General features: G+C 37.4%; 1 protein-coding gene across 3 annotated transcripts in view; it reads right to left on the bottom strand.

The window, feature by feature from the left end:
• Window positions 1–19,861, bottom strand: part of LOC138815268 (ubiquitin carboxyl-terminal hydrolase 34) — a 204,784-nt gene that overhangs the window by 32,986 nt on the left and 151,937 nt on the right. For all 3 annotated transcript variants that reach the window (XM_070004564.1, XM_070004565.1, XM_070004566.1), the window contains 10 exons: window positions 15,641–15,721; window positions 13,648–13,733; window positions 12,672–12,840; window positions 12,514–12,588; window positions 10,388–10,539; window positions 6,783–6,831; window positions 6,594–6,698; window positions 6,420–6,464; window positions 3,694–3,798; window positions 2,148–2,295 (listed from right to left, as the gene is read on the bottom strand). In XM_070004564.1, coding sequence (XP_069860665.1) covers window positions 2,148–2,295; window positions 3,694–3,798; window positions 6,420–6,464; window positions 6,594–6,698; window positions 6,783–6,831; window positions 10,388–10,539; window positions 12,514–12,588; window positions 12,672–12,840; window positions 13,648–13,733; window positions 15,641–15,721 — 1,015 coding nt within the window. The remainder of the gene's footprint in view (window positions 1–2,147; window positions 2,296–3,693; window positions 3,799–6,419; window positions 6,465–6,593; window positions 6,699–6,782; window positions 6,832–10,387; window positions 10,540–12,513; window positions 12,589–12,671; window positions 12,841–13,647; window positions 13,734–15,640; window positions 15,722–19,861) is intronic.

Genomic DNA, 19,861 nt, shown 5'->3' with positions numbered 1-19,861 from the left:
TTTGTCACTGATTTTAGTCAGACAGCTAGGAAACAAATTCATTTTTGTAAAATTGTCAAAAAATGCATTATACTTAGAGTCTCATATTTGCTAGGCAGATACTTTTACCATTTACCTATACCTGTCTTACTCTTTTGCCAGTTTTTATATTTTTATTTTTGTGCCCATCCTGGGGCTTGAACTCAAGGGCCTAGGCACTGTTTCTAAGCTTTGTTTGCTCAAGGCTAGCATTCTAACAATTGAGCTACAGCTCCATTCCTGCCTGTTTTTGTAATTTAGTGGAGATAATGAATCTTACCGAGGGCTGGGAAGGTGGATCAGTGGTAGAGTGCTTGCCTTGCATGCCTGAGGCCCTGGGTTTGATCAGCTCCACATAAGCAAAAAGAAAAAAGTCGGAAGTGGTGCTATGGCTCAAGTGGTAGAGTACTAACTAGCCTTGAGCTGAAGAGCTGAGGGATAGTGCTCAGGCTCAGAGTTCAGGCCCCACGACCGGACCAAAAAAAAAAAAAAAATCTTACTGACTCTTTCTGCCCAGGCTGGCTTCCAAACATGAAGCCAGAGATCTTAGCCTCCTGAGTAGCTAGGATTACAGGCATAAGCCACCAGCACTGGGCTGCCAATTATTTTGAAGGTCTTGTTTCCTTCCTGAGTTTGTGCCTAGGCATAATTCACTTATGTTAGGCTTCCTGTCACAGGTCACACCAAACATGTCTAGATCTCCACTTAGAAGTAGGTCTTGTAAACTTTTTCCCAGACTGGCCTGAGGTGATGCTCCTCCCAATCTTAGCCTCCCAAGTAGCTAGAATTACACATGTGAGAATTAACTACTTTGGTTTTAATTTTCTTTGAACTCTCAAAAGTAATATTTTACATTTTATGCTTATTTACAAGAAATTTCTTGCTCTGTAAAAAAAATCTACTATTGGTATTTGTCCATCTGTCTCCCAAGGTCTCTGTTTATTCTCTACTTACTTGTACATGAGATTGGTTTTATCTAATTCTTCTAATTCCAGTCAGTATTTTCTGCGTTAATTACTACTTTCAGCCTCCTGTCGTGGGCTTGACCTCAGGGCTTAGGCACTGTCCCTAAGCATTTGTGCTCAAGGCTAACACTCTACCATCCTCTGATCTCAGCCTACTAAGTAGGATTACATGTATGAGCCACTAGCACCCAGCAATTACATGTTATTCTTTTCCCCTTGGGTGCTGGTCCTGGGCTTGACAGAGTCTGTGCACAGTTCCTTTCCCTGAGCTTTTTTGCTCATGGCTAGCATTCTCCATTTCTGGCTTCTTGGGTTAATAGGATAAGTCTCATGGACTTTTCTGTCTTGGCTAGCTTTCAACTGTGATCCTTAGATCACAGCCTTGTGAACAGCTAGGAATATGGGCATAAGCCACCAATGCTGGCAAGGTTAGAAAGAAAGGCTGGGTAGAGGGTGGGAGGGAGGGAAGAAGGAAGGGAAGGGAAGAGAGAGAAAAAAAAGGGAAAGAGGAGACAGAAAGAGAAAGGAGAAAGAAAAGGGAAAAGAAAGGGAATAGTTAAGGGGTAAAGGGGGAAGGGGGAAAGGAAAGGGAAAAAGGGAAGGGGGAAAGGAAAGGGAAAAAGGATAATAAGAACAGACCAACAACAGCTGGGCAATGGTGGTGACTCAGCCTGTAATTCTAGCTACTTAGAAGGCTAATTGTAAGGATTGAGGTTCAAGGCCAGCCTGGGCAGAAAAATTTACAAGACACCCTTTCTCAGGGAAAAGCTGGATGGTGGCTGCAACATGCTTCTTATCCTAGCTACACAAAAAAATCAAACATAGGCAGATTAAGCCTGGGTACATGCCTGAGTAGAAAGTGTTAACTGTATTGTAAAAATAAGCAAGAATCATGGCTGGCAACATAGCTCAGCAATAGGGGTCTCTCTCTAGAAAACATGAGAATCTGAGTTCAAAGCCTCAGTATCACCAAAACAAACTACTAAATATTTATAAAACCCTGTCACAAGTTTCCAAATATTAGTAAACTTCGGTCTTTAAGACAAACTCTAAGAGCTTTGCATTATACAATGGCCATAACTTCACTTAAAAGGCAGAAAACAGAAAATGCTAAAAATTAGAACATCAATAAATGGTTTGCTAAATTCTAAACATTTGACTTACAAGTCCTGACTCTAGGATAATTGTGAGCCAAAAGAAAACGCTCAACCCAGTTTTCCATATTCTGTAGGACCCAGCTGTGTGCCAGTTTATTTCGGGGTGTCTGTACTGCCAACCAATCCAGACACTGAGAAGGATTGTATTCAATCACCTATAAATACAATGACAAGAACATAATACAATACAAGGTCAACTAATGAACAATTACTTTACATTCTTTTCTACATTCCACTAAATAGTTAAAGCTAAAATAATTTAAAAAAAACTAGGATTGTTAAGTTTTAGCTTTAATTTTAAGCTACTTTTATTAACAAGGCATGCTCAGAACAATTTATTTCATCACAAAATTTAAAACAAAGACTTTAACACATAGAACTCAGTGGCTTTTATGTATTGTTTAGAATTTAAAATATATTTATCTAGCTGTATATTTCAGTAGAACACTTGTTAGCACATGCAAGGCCCTGGGTCTGACCTCCAACACTACATACACAAAAAAGTACTTTGCATTTTCTAATTTTATTATTTTATTTAAACAGTATTAAGAATTGAATTCAGAGGTTTGTGCTTGCAATACACAACACTTTTTGTTCCTACTTGTCTAATATATTTTACCCTTACTTTTACTGTATATTTAGCCAATTACTATTATATAAGAATATGAAGTTGTTCTTTGCATTGGGAAAAGCGAATAGTAGGAACCTAGAGAAGTAGTTGGCAAACATGGCCTGTAGGTAAAATTCTGTGGCTACCTAGTTTGTCATTTTATGGGACAGCAGCCATGCCCACTCTTCCACTCATTTATTGTCTGTGGCAACTGTCAGGCTAAAAATAACCCATCTAAATCATTTCAAGAAGGATTATAGGGCCTACAAATCCTAAAGTTTTTTCCATTTGGCCTTTGGAGAAAAAGAATGCTGACTATTATTCTAGAGCTTTTCCAGAAGACACTAAGGAGCAATTCTAGAAGTGACTGATGCTTCCTCTATCATTTTTGTCAAAAGTTGAAAGCAATTTGTATTTCTAGGTTTTTAGTTGTTGTATGACATTGTTTTTGAGGGTAGAATATGAGATCTTCCCCTTGGCTAAAGCTGTTTGACTCTATAGGAAAAAAAATTAAAAACATCTGAAGGCTACCTAGAGAGAGGGGGAGGTCAAAGGGAGGGAGAGCTGAAAAATGCAGGGCAAAGGTAGATGAACATAGACATGGTAAGCAATGTTCATATTTGAAAACAGAATCGGTAACCTGAAGGGATAAGTAGGGTTGGGAGAGAAGGGGAAACTGATTAAGAAGCAATGAACTCATAATGACATGTTGAATTAAAACCCCTACAAATATTTAGAGATAATATATTTAAAGAGAGAGAGAGAGAGTGACAGAGTGGGGAGAGGAGGGCACACTAGCTTTTTCTCCCTGAATCTGACTAGAAGTTGTTTGGATCTATAACTTACTGAAACAATTTTAGGGTATCTAAATAAGGAGAACTGGTAGTAACTGTATAAAAAACTTGAAAAGATAAATATAAAAACTTGGTGCTTTAAAACTTACCTCCCATATCCTTTGCAGAATGTAAGATGCAAAGGGAGGCATGCCTGGAGGACCACCAGCAAATTCCATTAGCATAGTTAACAATTTAAAGAAAGGATTGGCAGCCTGTAAGACAAGCATTCATTGGTTTTTAGATCAAGCTGAATCAATGTCTTTCAGTAGAAAAGAACCACATCCTCTTGTACATATCACATTTAATCTACTATGAGGATGAGACAGCTGTCAGTAGTCATGCATACAAACTGTAAGTACCATAAAACAGTAGGATTAGCTTGGTGGTACAAAGTTAACTTGTATAACTAGTGCATGCAAAAAAAAAAGTCAATTGCAGGGCTGGGAAGGTGGCTCAGTGGTAGAGTGCTTGCCTTGCATGCATGAGACCCTGGGTTCGATTCCTCAGCATCACATAAGCTGAAGAGTTGAGGGACAGTGCCCAGGCCCAGAGTTCAGGCCCCATGACTGACCAAAAAAAAAAAAAAAAAAAAAGTCAATTGCAGGAGAGCCACATCTAGTATATTTTTGGGGATGTCAAATATAGTTGGAAAAGCTTTTTGTTTTTCTTTTCTGAAACTTGAACTCAGGGCCCGGGCGCTGTCCCTGAGCCTCTTGTGCTCAAGGCTTGCGCTCTACCATTTGAGCCAAGCACCACTTCCAGCTTTTTTGAGTAGTTTATTAGAGATAAGAGTCTCATGGGGATCTTTTGGCCTAGGCTGGCTTTGAACTGTGATCCTCAGACCTCAGCCTCCTGAATTCCTAGGGTTACAGGTATGTGCCAGTGGTGCCCGGCTAAACTTTTATTTTTAAGTGCACAAATAATCATCATATATATTTATGAGGTACATCACAATGTTCTGAAACATACGTACAAAGTGCAATGGCAAAATTCAGTTAACTGACATGCATTATCTCATCTACTTAACATTTTTAAGGTGAGAACACAAAATCTATTTTTTTTTCCTGGTGCCAGGATCTGAACTCAGGGCCTTATTAAGGCTAACTCCAGCCATGTCTCCAGCTCTGCTTTTTGCCAGTTATTTTAGAGAAGGGAATCTAGTGAACTTTCTGCTTGGACTGGCTTTGAACTACAAATCTCTGGACCTTTGCCTCCTGAGTAGCTAGGATTATAGGCATGAGACACTAATATCTGGTTTAAAATCTCTTTTTAGCAGTTTTCAAATACAGAGTATATTCTTGGAGAAGTTATGTTGTACATAGATCTCTCAAACTTATAATTGAAAAATTTTATCCTTTATCAACATATCCCCAAATTCCAAATTAATTTTATTTTTCTTAGGGGGCCCGGTCGTGGGGCCTGAACTCTGGGCCTGGACACTGTCCCTCAGCTCTTCAGCTCAAGGTGAGTGCTCTACCACTTGAGCCACAATGCCACTTCGGGCCTTTTTTTTTCTGCTTATGTGGTGATGAGGAATCGAACCCAGGGCCTCATGTATGCAAGGTAAGCACTCTACCTCTGAGCCACCTTCTCAGCCCTCCAAATAATTTTAACAAAGCAGTTCTAATGAAAAATCTAAATTAAAAATTTTCCAGAACAACTTTTGACAATGTTCTATATGATTGTTAAATTAAGTACTATTTCTTTTATAAACACACTCACATTGGCAGGGTATTCATGCCTATAATCCTAGTTACACAGGAGACTAAGATCTGAGGATCATAGTACAGGCAGTCTGGGCAGGGAAGTCCTTGAAACTTTTTTGGGGGGGGAATCCAGTTGTGGGGCCTGAGCTCTGGGCCTGGGCGCTGTCCCTCAGCATTTCAGCTCAAGGCTATCGCTCTACCACTTGAGCCACAGCACCACTTCCGGCTTTTTTCTTTTTGCTTATGTGGTGCTGAGGAATCGAACCCAGGGCCTCATGCATGCAAGGCAAGCACTCTACCACTGAGCCACCTTCCCAGCCCAACACTCAGTAGATACTATATTGTGTTTTCCATATATACAGAGATCTATCTTCTGTTTTTCCTAGTACATAGTTAGGATACAGGCTTGAAACCAAACAATTTCAAAAATTATGAGCCAGGCACTGGTGGCTCATGCCTGTAATCCTAGCTACTCAGGAGGCTGAGATCTGAGGATCATGGTTCAAAGCCAGCCTGGGCAGGAAAGTCTGTGAGACTCTTATCTCCAATTAACCACCAGAAAACTGGAAGACATGCTGTGGCCCAAGTGGTAGAGTGCTTGAGCTGAAGAGCTGAAGGACAGCGCCCAGGCCCACAGTTCAAGCCCCACAACCGAAAAAAGAAAAAAAAAAATAGTGTTACTCTGATTTACTGATTAGACATTTATATTTTAATGAACATTTAAAGTTAAGGCAGTTCATTTTTTACTTTTTTGCCAGTCCTGGGGCTTGAACTCAGAACCTAGGCACTATCCTTAGCCTGTTTTTGTTCAAGGCTAGTGCTCTTCCACTTGACCACAGTGCCATTTGTGGCATTTTCTGAGTAGTTTACTAGATCTAAGAGTCTCATGGACTCTACTGCCTGGGCTGGCTTTGAACCATGACCTCAGATCTCAGCCTCCTGAGTAGCAAGAACTATAGTCATCAGCTGGCAGTCCCCAGTGGTAATGCCACTTACGCATATTATTTACTTAAAATAGATAAATTACAGTGGGATGGGAAAAACCTGAAGAATCAGAAGGGCTCAAATGAAAGCACTGCCAGTGCTGATAGTCATTTGAAAAACATAATTAACAAATGTTTACATACCTCTGGAGTCAACTTTGCTATTGATGTGAAAAGCATAGATACAATCTAAGAAAGAAAAAGGACGATGTGATTTTTTTTAAAATTTTGAAGTAGGCTTTCTACCACAGGAGTCATGCTCCCACCCCTTTAAAACTTAATGAAATAGTTTAATTACCAAATCTTTTTAGCACTTACATGTTCGGCAAGTCGATTATTGTATCGACACAGGCTGAAAATTAGATTACAAGTTTGTCTTATATTGATGCCATCACGAATATGTTGAAATAAGAAGGGAAATCCCTGTTAAAAACAAAAGAAGTTCATTTAAAAACTTATTATTGTCATTATGATGATCAAATTGTTTAATATCAGAGAAGGTATTACCTTTCCTCCTGTTAATGATGCCATGTCAGTCTGTGATAATGTCAAATGCCTAAAAGAAAATATTAGTGGAAATAAATCTTTTCCATGTGCACTACTTTATAGCTATTTACATCATGACATGCATGAAAATTGTCCATTCTATAACTGTACAAATTTTTTTTGGAAAGCTCTTAGTACCTATACTTGTTTGCTAAATATCTCTTAATTTTACGAGATTCTTGGATTAGTAAGTGATGTCAAATCAACTTTATTTCCATTTGATTAAATCAAAAATTTTGGTATAATCAAAAATTTTGGTATAATCAAAAATTTTGGTATAATCAAAATGCTAGGGTGGGTTTAATTTTACTTAGGAAGTTGCTTTTCTGTTTTTTTTTTTTTTTTAAACAGGTCAATATTTAAAACCAAATGGGCTTTCAAGAAATACTAGTTTTACTTCCTAGTTTTAAGTTATTATCTATTTAACTTATTATAGAAAAATTCAGATATAGAGTAAATGTATCCAAACCAAAGATGGTCATTTTTACCACAGCCACTCAGAATGTACTATGCTGAGGCATAATCCAGATAATTTAGTATATACCCATAGATCTTATTACATATCTTAGGTAAGATTTAAAAACAACCACAGTGCCATATTCATGCCTAAAATTAACAATTTCTTAATATCTTACAAAATCCAGTGTACACATTTCATGTTTCTAAAAAATTCTATCATTTGTCTCAAACCAGACCTGAATAGTCTTTTGCTGTGAATAGTCTTTAGTTTGAGTGTCTATTAACTTTTAATCTATTGGTTTCCCTTCTCATATTTATCTTGAAATTTGCTGAAGAAAGTAGGTTGCTTGTTCTGTAGTTTTCCAGATTGCTAACTGTATGCGGGTGATGCTGTTTTTACATGTTCCTCTGTTCTGTATTTCCTGTAAACTACCAGGTAGATCTAGAGAATTCATCAGATCTAGCTTTGACTTTGTTGTTTTTATGTGCCAGTACTGGGGCTTGAACTCAGGGCCTGGGTGCTATCCCTGAGCTTTTTTGCTCGAGGCTAGCCCTCTACCACTTGAGTCACAGCTCCACTTCCAGCTTTTTGATGGTTAATTGGATCTAAGAGTTTCACATATCACAGGCTTTCCTGTCCCAGCTGGCTTCGAATCATGATCCTCAGATCTCAGCCTTGTGAGTAGCTAGGATAACAGGTGTAAGTCACTGGTACCCAGCTAAGTTTAACTTTTTAATAAAGTACATTTTGTAGGTGATAAGTGTGGATTTTCATCAGCAGGTACACAATGAGGGATTAATGTTTTTTTGTAACATTTTTCCACCAATGATCATTCAAGCTCACAGAATACCTACAGTCTAATTCCAACAATCCTTTCTCATTTATTAACTCAAATATCTTTATGATGACAAACTTTCCTTCATCCATCACTTGGTTGCCATGACCTTTAAGTTCTTCCAGGTAGAATAAATAAATCCTTCACTCATTTCGTTTATCAGTTTTCAAAATAAAGATTCGATTTTCCAATGTACTCCAAAAGTTGACAACGTATTTTTCAATTTTTCTTTTAGTTATCATTTAGAGCTTATTAATTTCATCATCTTGATGTGTTTCACATTTCATTGTAGTTATTCTTACTTGTGGTGTGCAAGTTGTCCAATCTATGACCAGCAGAAACTCCTTAAGTAAGCTGTTGAGTTCTTTTAACATGACCTAAATAGTTTTAGATAGCCTTTGTGCTTCCCAAAATAAAAAATTCAGATTCTCATTCATTTCTTGCCCCAAACCTGGGCACAAAATAATTTCAGAACAGTAATTCTATTAGTGACAATATGATTGCTGAAACATTTTAGGACGATTTATGTCTTTCCCAAACATCCACAGTTAATGTGTTCTAAGAATACTTTAATTCCTCTCCAGTACTGTATCACCTACTTAATATAGATTAAGGTTCAGTTATTTCATTATACTTATAAATTTTAGGAATTAAAAAATATATTTATTAATAATTATGCAGAACATTTACACGATTCCAAGGTTAAACTATAAAGCAAAGTAATTTTGTCAAACTTTCACTTTGTCCCATTTCACCTCATTTTCCCTCCCACTTCAATTGGAAACCATTTTTTAAAAGATATTTTTGATTTATAGTTAATTCGTGATAATTTTGGTAGTTACATCCTGTGAAGTGTTATAAACACAGAGAAAAAAAAGAAAGCAAATATTCCTCCTATGGGAAATACAGAATTATGTGCCTATGAGCCTTTTATCCACAACAATTCCATCAAGTAATAAACACATTACCGCACTTTACAGGTGTTTCTGTTTAAAGACACCTTATTTAATATATATTTTTTATGCATTAACATTGAACTTATGGCCAACAGCATTACAACTCATACCTGAATCTAACATGTTTATTTTCACCCTAACGCACATCACAGCCTTCCTTGAATTTAGGAATACTAGACAGCACTTCAATACTGTTTGGGGGGCTATTTTAAACAGTGAAATCACCAACAGAAAATATAAATATTTGAAAAATGTGGCATACATTATGGAAAATACAATTGGTTACAACATGAAATGTGAAACAAGATGGCACACTGTTGCCTTGATGGACTTTAGCTGGGGAAATATATATTAGGCAACTTAAATTCACCAATCTACATAAGCACATTATCTGAGAATAATTCTGAAAACTCCACAAATACTATTTTTGCAATTACAAAAAAACTTTAGTAAGTAGGTGAATTTTCAAATAGGAATGTATGAATAGTGATAAGCTGTGTACACATTCTCTCTCAGCTTTCCTTTTCCTTTTATCCTTTTTATTCTTTTGCAGTGGTATCAGAATTTGAAGTCAGGACCTTGTGATTGCTTGCTTGCTCAGCTGATGCACTACCACCTGAGCCACACCTCCAGCACTATTTTTTGTGCATTATTTTGGGAGTCTAGTGGATGTTTTACCCAGGCTGGCTTCAAACCTCAATGCTCCAGATCTCAGCCTCCTTTGTTAACATCACAGCCATGAGTCATTGACACCAAGCCTTAGACTTCCTTCTCTAACAAACTACCATGCTACAAATATTCTTCTCCACCTGATTTTTTAATGAAAAGGGGGACGGGAGGACACATGTGTATTATAAAGACTTCTCTGTGGTAGTACATATAAATTCCACATTTTGTTCATTTTTTTAAGCTACAGAGTACTCGAGTGGATACCTTGATTTTTCAATGTTGATCCCCCTTTGATGCACATTTGGCTGTTGCTATTTGAAATAATATTTCAATAAATAACTGTCTATCTTTCTGCACTTTGTTGCAGATCTCTAGAAGTATAGATGTTAGGTTAAAGAATGAATGTACAATGTACATGTAATTTTGCTAGACATTTTACTGTAATTTTTATCAATGACGATTTCTAACATGACTAAGAAATAAGAGTTTAGTAGAAAGTACTGAAATTTTTGAGCCACAAGAATTGATGAATAAGATATTATTATTTGAAAAAATTTGTAACAAAAACTCAAGTATAATAAAACAATTATGTAAAAAGAGTAAAACCAAACACACTTTAAGCATTTTGAATGTTGAAACATTTCACCTTTCTGAGCGAGACTGTTCAACCAAAAGAGCAACTAAAGCTATCATCTTTTCAAGGGCAGCTGGTCTGTATTTTTCTTCTGCCAGAGAGAGGATATCTTCTTCTTCTTCTTCTTCTTCTCCTTCTTCTTCTGACAGTACTTCAACTTGAGGCTAAGTGAAACAAATTTAATTTTAATGTGCTATTACTTTTAAATAAATTGTGGAACAATTGACTCATTTTGGTATACTTATTGAGGTGGCAAGAGTATGTATCATGAAAAACCACTATTCAAAGGTCTAACAAACAATATTCAGGACAATTTTAGAGTAAGCTGGCAGAAATGTACAGAAAAGTGATTCTTAACATTATTTACCTTAACTACATACTTCAATAATTTTTGTTTACATTTTAGCAAGACCCTGAGATCAATAAACAAGATAAATAATAAAAGTATGCACTGAGCATAAGTGGCTCATGGTTATAATCCTACCTATTCAGGAGGCTGAGGTCTGAGAATTGGAAGTTCAAATTCAGTCCAGGCAGACAAATCACATATCATACCAATAGCCAACAAAAAAACAGAATTAGAGATGTGGCTCAAATGGTAGAACACTGGCCATGAGTTGAAAAAGCTGAGTAAAGTGTTCAAGCCTGAGTTCAAGCCATAGTACCAAAAAAACCCCAAAGTTTAAGTATGATAAAATGACATTTCTTATTTAATAAAAATGCCAGTTACACAGAGAAGAAATCCTTATTTCTAGTTTCCAGCTAATGTAAACCGTAGGTTTTCAAACTCAGTTGGCTTCTAAAATGTTAAGATACTGGTAAGATTTTATCATCTAGAAAAGGAAGAGACCTAGGCATAGTGGCACATGACAATTATCATAGCATTTGGGAGGCTGAAATAAGAAAATTTGACTTTGAGGCCAGGATAGACAGAGAGATCTTAAAGACAAAATATAGAAAACAATGGTGTCTCCTGCCTATACTACTAGCTATTCAGGATGTGAATAACTGGAGGCTCTGTTACAACAGCCTTGTATAAAAGTTCTAAAGCAACAGCTGAATTTGGTAGCATATGCCTGTTATCATAGCTATGGAAAAATGTGTAACAGGAGATTAGAGGTTCAGGCTATCATGAATAAAAAGTGAGACTAAAGCAAAAGAGCCAGAGGCAAGGCTCAATCAGTAAAGCACCTGGCTAGCAATCTTTAAGTCCTTAGTTCTAACACTAATATTGCTCCCCACTCCCAAAAAAACTGAGGCCAAGAGAAAAAGAAAAAAAGTAAAATGGATAGCCATATACACTGGAATATATTAGTCCATGTATTTTAAGAAGCATGCCAGAATAATAGTTAAGAGAATATTAGGTCAATTATCACAGATTAAACCCTACTTAACTATGTGCTGTCTAAAACAAGTCAACTTCTCTAAGTACTTATCTGTAGAATACACTTATCTCTTAGGATTAAGAAAACAATTAAATATGCTGGGCACCAGAGGCTCATGCCTATAATCCTAGCTACTCAGGAGGCTGAGATCTGAGGATTATGATTCAAAGCCAGCCCAGAGAGACAAGTCCAAGAGACTCTTATCTCCAATTAACCACCAGAAAACCAGAAGTGGTGCTGTGGCTCAAGTGGTAGAGCAGAAGAGCTCAGGGACAGGACCCAGGCCCAGAGTTCAAGCCCCATGACTGGCAGGGGAAAAAAAAAAAGTATAAATAGATGTTGAAATCCAATGTAGTTGTCACAAATAATACGAAAGTTATATCATACTTTAATCAGCCATTTAAGATTTTTGGAAGACTCTGACAAACGTAGTAATAAAGAGCTTGAAAAAACATAAGCAGCAAAAATTTGCAAAATTACTTAATAGACTGCAAAGTTGGTGGTGGCTACTTCCATTAAATTTATTTGCTTTGGCACAGTACTTTCCCAGTGTAACGTTATACTCAAATTGTTAATTAGCTTACTGCATCCATTAAAATAACATTAACATCATTTGACAATCAGAGATCCTTACCATAATCTAATAAAAAGGATACAAGGGACTTTAAGGGTTTTTATTATCTTATGACTTTGCATAATGCAAACTATTGGAAATATGGTTTCCCTCTATATCTGATACAGAATTGTACTTACATTTTCAGGTCCTTTGGTTCCCATATAAAAATGTACCATTGTAGATATGGCTTGCAAGGAAAGCAAAAACTGGCTCTAAAAAACATTAATTTAAAATTTAAAATGATATCAAATACAAAAAAGTACATAATCCAAGAAATAAAAAAAGTAATCCTCACCTCTTCTTCACCCATTTTGGCAAATTCGTAAAGGAAGGCAAAATACTCTGTAAGATGTTTACTATGAGGTTTTACACCATGTTCCATAATTAATAACAGAGTTCTCACAAATCGAGTGACACAAGAACGACCACCAATATCTTCTACTGAGGCATCCATATCATCAGACCTGAAAAGAAAAATACATCTTAGAGATTGTACTAGATTTGAGAGCAAATATTGCCTGAAAAACATTTTTAAACCCCTAAATTTATTTTTCATTTATACCTATAATCGTATATATAGAGTATATCTACAGGTATATATTTTTATGTATGTGCCAGTCCTGGGGCTTGAACTCCAGATCTGGGTACGGTCTCTGAGCTTTATTGTTTAAGGCTACTAATCTACAACTTGCACTATAGTTCCATGGGCTTCCTGTCCCAGATGGCTTTGAAGTGCAATCCTTAGATCTCAGCCTCCTGAGTAGCTAGGATTATAGGTAGGAGTCACCAGTGCATGGCTATTTTTCCCATATTTTGGTGATAATTTATAGTAGCTGAAATGAATACTCTAATTATTGTGACTAAATCAATCCAAATAAAAGACGACCCTTAAAGTTATTTGTAGATGATTTTATAGATGTAGTTAATTAAAATATAAAACAAAAATAGTTATCTCTTCTTGATATATGTAACTTCAAATCATTTTTAAACCTAACAACATGAATATTAACAGTATTTAAAAATATTTTGTCAGGGGCTGGGAAGGTGGCTCAGTGGTAGAGTGCTTGCCTTGCATGCATGAAGCCCTGGGTTCAATTCCTCAGCAGCACATAAGCAGAAAAAAGCTGGAAGTGGCGCTGTGGCTTAAGTGGTAGAGTGCTAGCCTTGAAGAGCTCAGGGACAACACTAAGGCCCAGAGGTTCAGGCCCATGAATGACAAAAAAAAAAAAAAAAAGCATACCATCAGAGAAGTTAAAAAAGGAACTTCTTACCCATCTTCCATTCCTGGCTGCAGATAGAAATGAGCATGCACAGGTCTCAACCTCTGAATCACATGTATACATAAGCGTTGAAACATCTATAAAGGAAAAGATGTAATAATTAAAAAACATCACATGGCTAAAAAAATTAACATATTTGATGGATATAATGGTACATTCTGTAATTCAAATAAGCAAGTGGCAGAGTCAGGAGGATCACAAGTTTTTTAGCTTAGCTAGGTATCATACATAGTAAGATCCTGTCTGAAACAACACCACCACAACATTTTTGGAGAAAGATACAAAGTAGATTTGTAGTTGTGAAGGACTGCGAAGAAGATAAAATAAGAAATGATTGCTAATACAAATGCGAGTCATTTTGAGGATGAATATCTTTTTTTTTTTTTTTTTTTGGGTCCGGTTATGGGGCCTGAACTCTGGGCCTGGGCATTGTCCCTCAGCTCTTCAGCTCAAGGCTAGCGCTCTACCACTTGAGCCACAGCGCCACCTCCGGCTTTTTTCTTTTTGCTTATATGGTGTTAAGGAATTGAACCCAGGGCCTCAGGCATGCAAGGCAAGCGCTCTACCACTGAGCCATCTTCCCAGCCCTGAGGATGAATATTTTAAACCTCTGAATTCTATACTTTGAAAGATTTGGGTGAATTTTATTAAGAATATATTAGAATATATATTAGATTTTATAAAACTTAAGAGAAACAATTTGATAAAAACTTAGTTGAAACATAAAGTAGAAATACAAGCCTATGTAATTGTTATCTCATTTTTACAAATGTTGGTTAAATATTAAAATTGATGCTCTTGTTTTCTTTTTTTGGGGGGGGGGTCAGTTGGGGGCTTAAACTCTGGGCTTGGGCGCTGTCCCTCTGCTCTTCAGCTCAAGGGGAGAGCTCTACAACTTGAGCCACAGCGCCACTTCCGGGTTTTCTAGTGGTTTCTTGGAGATAAGAGTCTCACAGACTTTCCTGCCTGGGCTGGCTTTGAACTGTGATTCTCAGATCTCAGCCTCCAGAGTAACTAGGATTATAGGCGTAAGCCACTAGACTGAATGTAGAAATTCTTATGACCGTAACCTAATGCTTGTGCTGGATATCCAGCAGTCAGTATTAGTTCTTGTTTTCTTACAGTGGTTTTTATGGTTCTAAAGTCTGTGAGACTCTTGTCTTGAATTAACCACCAAAAAGCTGAAAGTAGCTAAAGTGGTAAAGCATTAGCCTTAAGCAAAAAAGCTCAGAGACAAGGCCCAGGCCTTGAGTTCAAGCCTCGGGACAGATGAGCTCACACCCTTGCCCACATACAGACCCATGTATGTGCTCTATTTCAGTAACTAAAAAATAACGTAAGTCAGATTAAGTTTTTGATTTTGTCATTAAATGACTATAAAGGCATGCTTAAAATTGCTTTGTGTAATTTTTTCTCGTAATTAAAGGAAAGCAAACTGATCCACGTGATAGATGTTATCAAAGAAATAAATTACACCCTCCTCATTTAACTTTCTAGGCCACTGAACAGTACTCTACTAGTCAAAATAGCTAGAACATGAAAAAAAAAATTGGGATTTATAGCTTATCTTGTTATAGCACAAAACGTCCATAATTTTTAATTGCTTGCTTAACAGTGACAGCTGATGTTAAAAGTGGCTGAGAAAAAAATAACAGCAAAATGACTTTTAAGGTAGGAAGCAGATCTTTTAAAATTATTTACTTAAATTAAAAACTGCTTATTTTTCTTTTCTTTTCATTTTTTGGGGTCCGGTCGTGGGCCTGAACTCTGGGCCTGGGCGTTGTCCCTCAGCTCTTCAGCTCAAGGCTAGTGCTCTACCACTTGAGCCACAGCGCCACTTCCAGCTTTTTTTGCTTATGTGGTGCTGAGGAATCGAACCCAGGGCCTGATGCGTGCAAGGCAAGTACTCTACCACTGAGCCACCTTCCCAGCCCCCCAAAACTGCTTATTTTTCTAAGGTTTTTCAATTACATGTTTTCCTTACCTGTCTCACAATTTGATTAGGACACTTAATTAGGATTTGCATTGGCCACCAGTCATCATCAGCCATGCGATCTAAAAACCACTGTAAGAAAACAAGAGCATCGATTTTAATATTTAACCAAAATTTGCTAAAATGAGATAACAATTACGTAGGCTAGTATTTCTATTTGATGTTTCAACTAGTTTTTATTAAACTGCTTCTCTAATTTTTACAGAATCTAAAATCTAAATAGGCACTGCCTCATTATACAACTTCCCAGTTGACATTTATGTTACAAGACAAAACCTACAGAACGACAGCCTGAGGAAGATGAAGAATCGCTTTTTACTTTGTCACACTGAGAAATCTTTTATTCCTGTGAGTTATATGATGAATATGACTCAACTTCCTTCTGCTTAAAAATAAAAAAAATTGTAACTCTGGAGAGAGTGAGAGAAAGGGTGACACTGTCCAAAAAAAATGTTCCCTTTACCTAACATGTAACTGAAACTCCTCTGTACATCACCTTTATAATAGCAATAAATAAACTTTAAAAATTATAACCTAATTATGGCTCTGAATCTTTCATATAGCCAAGGGTAAATTGAGAGACCTAGCAGTATAGGTTAAATAACAAGTTGAAGATATTATCAGACAAAGCCAGTAGTGGCAATTTCTTGAAAAGTAAATGACAAAAAAGCATGGAAGAAAAAAAAAAGGCAGACATGAAAGATTTAAGAAACAAATACAAACTGTGTATCATTTCTGAACACGAATTCAAGCCAATAGAAAAAGCATTTTTGCAACAGTGAAAACTTATTAAAAACTTATTTCTAGGCCTGGTGCAGTGCCTCACGCCTGTAGTCCTAGCTACTCAGGAGGCTGAGATCTGAGCATCAGGTTCAAAGCCATCCCAGGCAGGAAAGTCCGTGAGACTCTTTTTTTTTTTTGTCGGTCGTGGGGCTTGAACTCTGGGCCTTGGCGTTGTCCCTCAGCTCTTCAGCTCAAGGCGAGCGCTCTACCACTTTAGCTACAGCGCCACTTCCGGTTTTCTGGTGGTTTATTGGAGATGGGAGTCTCATGGTCTCTCCTGCCCGGGCTGGCTTTGAACTGCGATCCTCAGATCTCAGCCTCCTGAGTAGCTAGGATTACAGGCGTGAGCCACCAGCGCCCAGCTCCGTGAGACTCTTATCTCCAATAAATTACCAGAAAACTGGAAGTAGCACTATTGCTCAAGTGGTAGAGCATTTGCCTTGAGCTGAAGAGAACTGAGGGACAGTGCCCAGGCCCAGAGTTCAAGCCCCAGGACCAAGCTCCCTCGCCAAAAAAAAATTCATTTCTAGTTTTACTAGAAGTAAATGAAATTACGGTTAGATATTTTTCTGAAGTTCTCATTGCCTAAAAGCATATATATTTATGTTATGGATATAAAACATGACTTCTGGGTTTGCTTTAAAACAAACTGCACAAAAGGCAGAAAGAAATAGATAAAACAAGAATGAAAAAATACTGGCTTTAAATATTATACCTTTGTGTATAAAATTTCTTTTACTCCACTGTCATAAGGTAAAATAAAACTACCTTCTAAATAAGACATCATCAACTAATTTGGACACTATGCTACTACCATCTCTCACATTTGGAAAATCCTAAGACTTCCAAGCTCAGGACCTCTATAGTTGTTAAAAGTATTATTAAAATTAGTACATTAATACTATAATTGTCACTACCTGGATTACCTTTAGGAGTACATGTCTTAAAATGACAAATAAAAATTGACATATATTGATATATTGGAATACATGCAGTTTGTATGGTGGGAGAGGGATAGTATTTTCTGCTAACATTCAAATGTGGTAAATTAACATGAAATTAGGGATGATGAGGAATTGTTGGCAAAAGTATACAACGTTTCAGTTGTAACATGTATACAATCTTGAAGATCTCATATATAGCATTTAATAAAATGGTTTTGTTTTTGCTTTGGTGCCAGTCTGGGGACTTGAACTCGGGGCCTGGGTGCTGTCGCTGAGCTTTTCTGTTCAAAGTTACTGCTCTACCATCTGAGCCACAGCTCCACTTCTGGCTTTTTGCTTGTTAATTAAAGATAAGAGCTACACAGACTGTCCTGCCTAGGATGGCTTTGAACTGTGATTCTCAAATCTCAACCAACTGAGTAGCTAGGATTACAGGTGTAGGTCATCAATATCCAGGTATATAATACTCTATATAAGTATAGTTATTAAATCTCTTCACTTAGAGCTGGGAATGTGGCTTAGTGGTAGAGTGCTTGCCTCTCATGCATGAAGCCTTGGGTTCAATTCCTCAGTACCACATAAATAGAAAAAGCCAGAAGTGGTGCTGTGGCTCACATGGTAGAGTGTTAGCCTTGACCAAAAGAAGCTCATGGACAGTGCCCAGGCCCTGAGTTCAAGCCGAAGGACTGGCAAAAAACAACAACAAACAAAACACTCTTCACTTACACATACATACAACACAAGTAGTATCGAAGTGGTAGTAGATTTAACTGTGGTAAATATTTCAAAAATATGTATGTATACATACAAGTATCACATTGTACATCTTCAATACATACAATTTTCCTTTTTTATTTGTGATACTGAAGGTTGAGTTCAGGGTCTTATACTTGCTAGGTAGGTGCTCTACTGCTTAAGCCACAGCTCAGCTGTCTCTGCTTTATTTTTCAGATAGGACCTTGGCTTCCCCTGTCTAGGCCAGCCTGGACTGTGATCCTCCTACTGTACACCTACTACATAGTTGGGAAAACAGGTGTATGCCACGATGCCCAGATTTTTTTGTTGTTGTTGCATAGAGGTCTTACCCAGGCTAGTCTAGAACCTCAATCTGCTGTGTGTAGAATTACAAGTCTAAGTCACTATGCCCATCAGTATTGACTTTTGTACTCAAGACATTTCTCTTTATTTTTATTTATTTATTTTTAATTGTGAAAATACTGTACAGAGGAGTTACAATTACATGGGCAAGAAGACCTTTCTCTTCATGAGGAAGATGCCCTATTAGTTCAGCATATTCCAAGCATTACAATTTTCTGTCAACTATACCTTAATAAGGTTAGAGGGGGAAAAAAAAAATCAAAACAAAATTTAAAAAGTAGTTAAGAATTATTTTGGACTGGTAGAGTTAAGCATTTGTAATCCCCTGAGTAAAGTTAGTTAAGCGTAAGTAAGCCCTTGAGTAAAATCTTCAGCATAACAAAAATAAATGGGGAGACGGTGGGGGGGGGTAGAGAAGGGGAGAAACTTCCAGAATTTGAAAGTAATTAATATGTATAATAGATTTGATATATAAATATTAACTTCTTCAACAGACATAGGTGGCTCACGCCTATAATCCTAGTTACTCAAGAGGCTGATATCTGAGGATCACAGTTCAAAGCAGGAAAGTTCCTGTGAGACTCATTTTTTTGGGGGGGGAGGGGGGGAGGGTCGGTCATGGGGCTTGAACTCTGGGCTTGGGCAATGTCCTGGCGCTCTTCAGCTAAAGGTGAGCTCTACTGCTTGAACCACAGCACCACTTCCAACCAGACTCTTATCTCCAGTGAACAACCAGAAAACTGGAAGTACTGCTGAGGCTCAAAGTGGTAGAATGCTAGCCTTGAGCAAAAGAACTCAGAGACAGTGACCAGGCCTTGAGGTCAAGCCCCTTGACCAATAAAAATAAACAAACAAAAACACCCAAAAAACTAAAAACAATTTGAGCCAGATGACTATAATACTAGCTACTCTGGAGGCTGAAATCTGCTAACTGTAGTTCAAAGCTAGCCCAGACAGATAAGTCCTTGAGACTTTTATCTTCAGTTAACAGTGAAAAACTGAAAACAAAACTGTGGCTCAAGCTGTAAAATACTAGCTTTGAGCAAAACCAGCTCAGGGACAGCACTTTGGCCTTGAGTTCAAGGCCCAGGACCAGCACCAAAAAATAATTAACTTAAAAAATTGCTATAGTACCTTTTTTTGTTGCTGTTTTTTTGTTTTTGGGTCCGGTAGTGGGGCCTGAACTCTGGGCTTGGGCGCTGTCCCTCAGCTCTTCAGCTCAAGGCTAGCACTCTACCACTTGAGCCATAGCGCCACTTCTGGCTTTTTTTTTTCCTGCTTATGTGGTGCTGAGGAATCGAATCCAGGGCCTCAAACATGTGAGGCAAGCGCTCTACCACTGAGCCATCTTCCCAGCCCCCAAAATTGCTATAGTACCTTAACGAAG

This window comes from Dipodomys merriami, unplaced genomic scaffold (assembly GCF_024711535.1).
Source record: "Dipodomys merriami isolate MVZ:Mamm:240054 unplaced genomic scaffold, mDipMer1.0.p SCAF_63, whole genome shotgun sequence".
In the NCBI taxonomy this organism is placed as follows: Eukaryota; Metazoa; Chordata; class Mammalia; order Rodentia; family Heteromyidae; genus Dipodomys; species Dipodomys merriami.
Note: the sequence above shows the minus strand (reverse complement) of the source record. Positions and strands in the feature narration are given on the sequence as shown.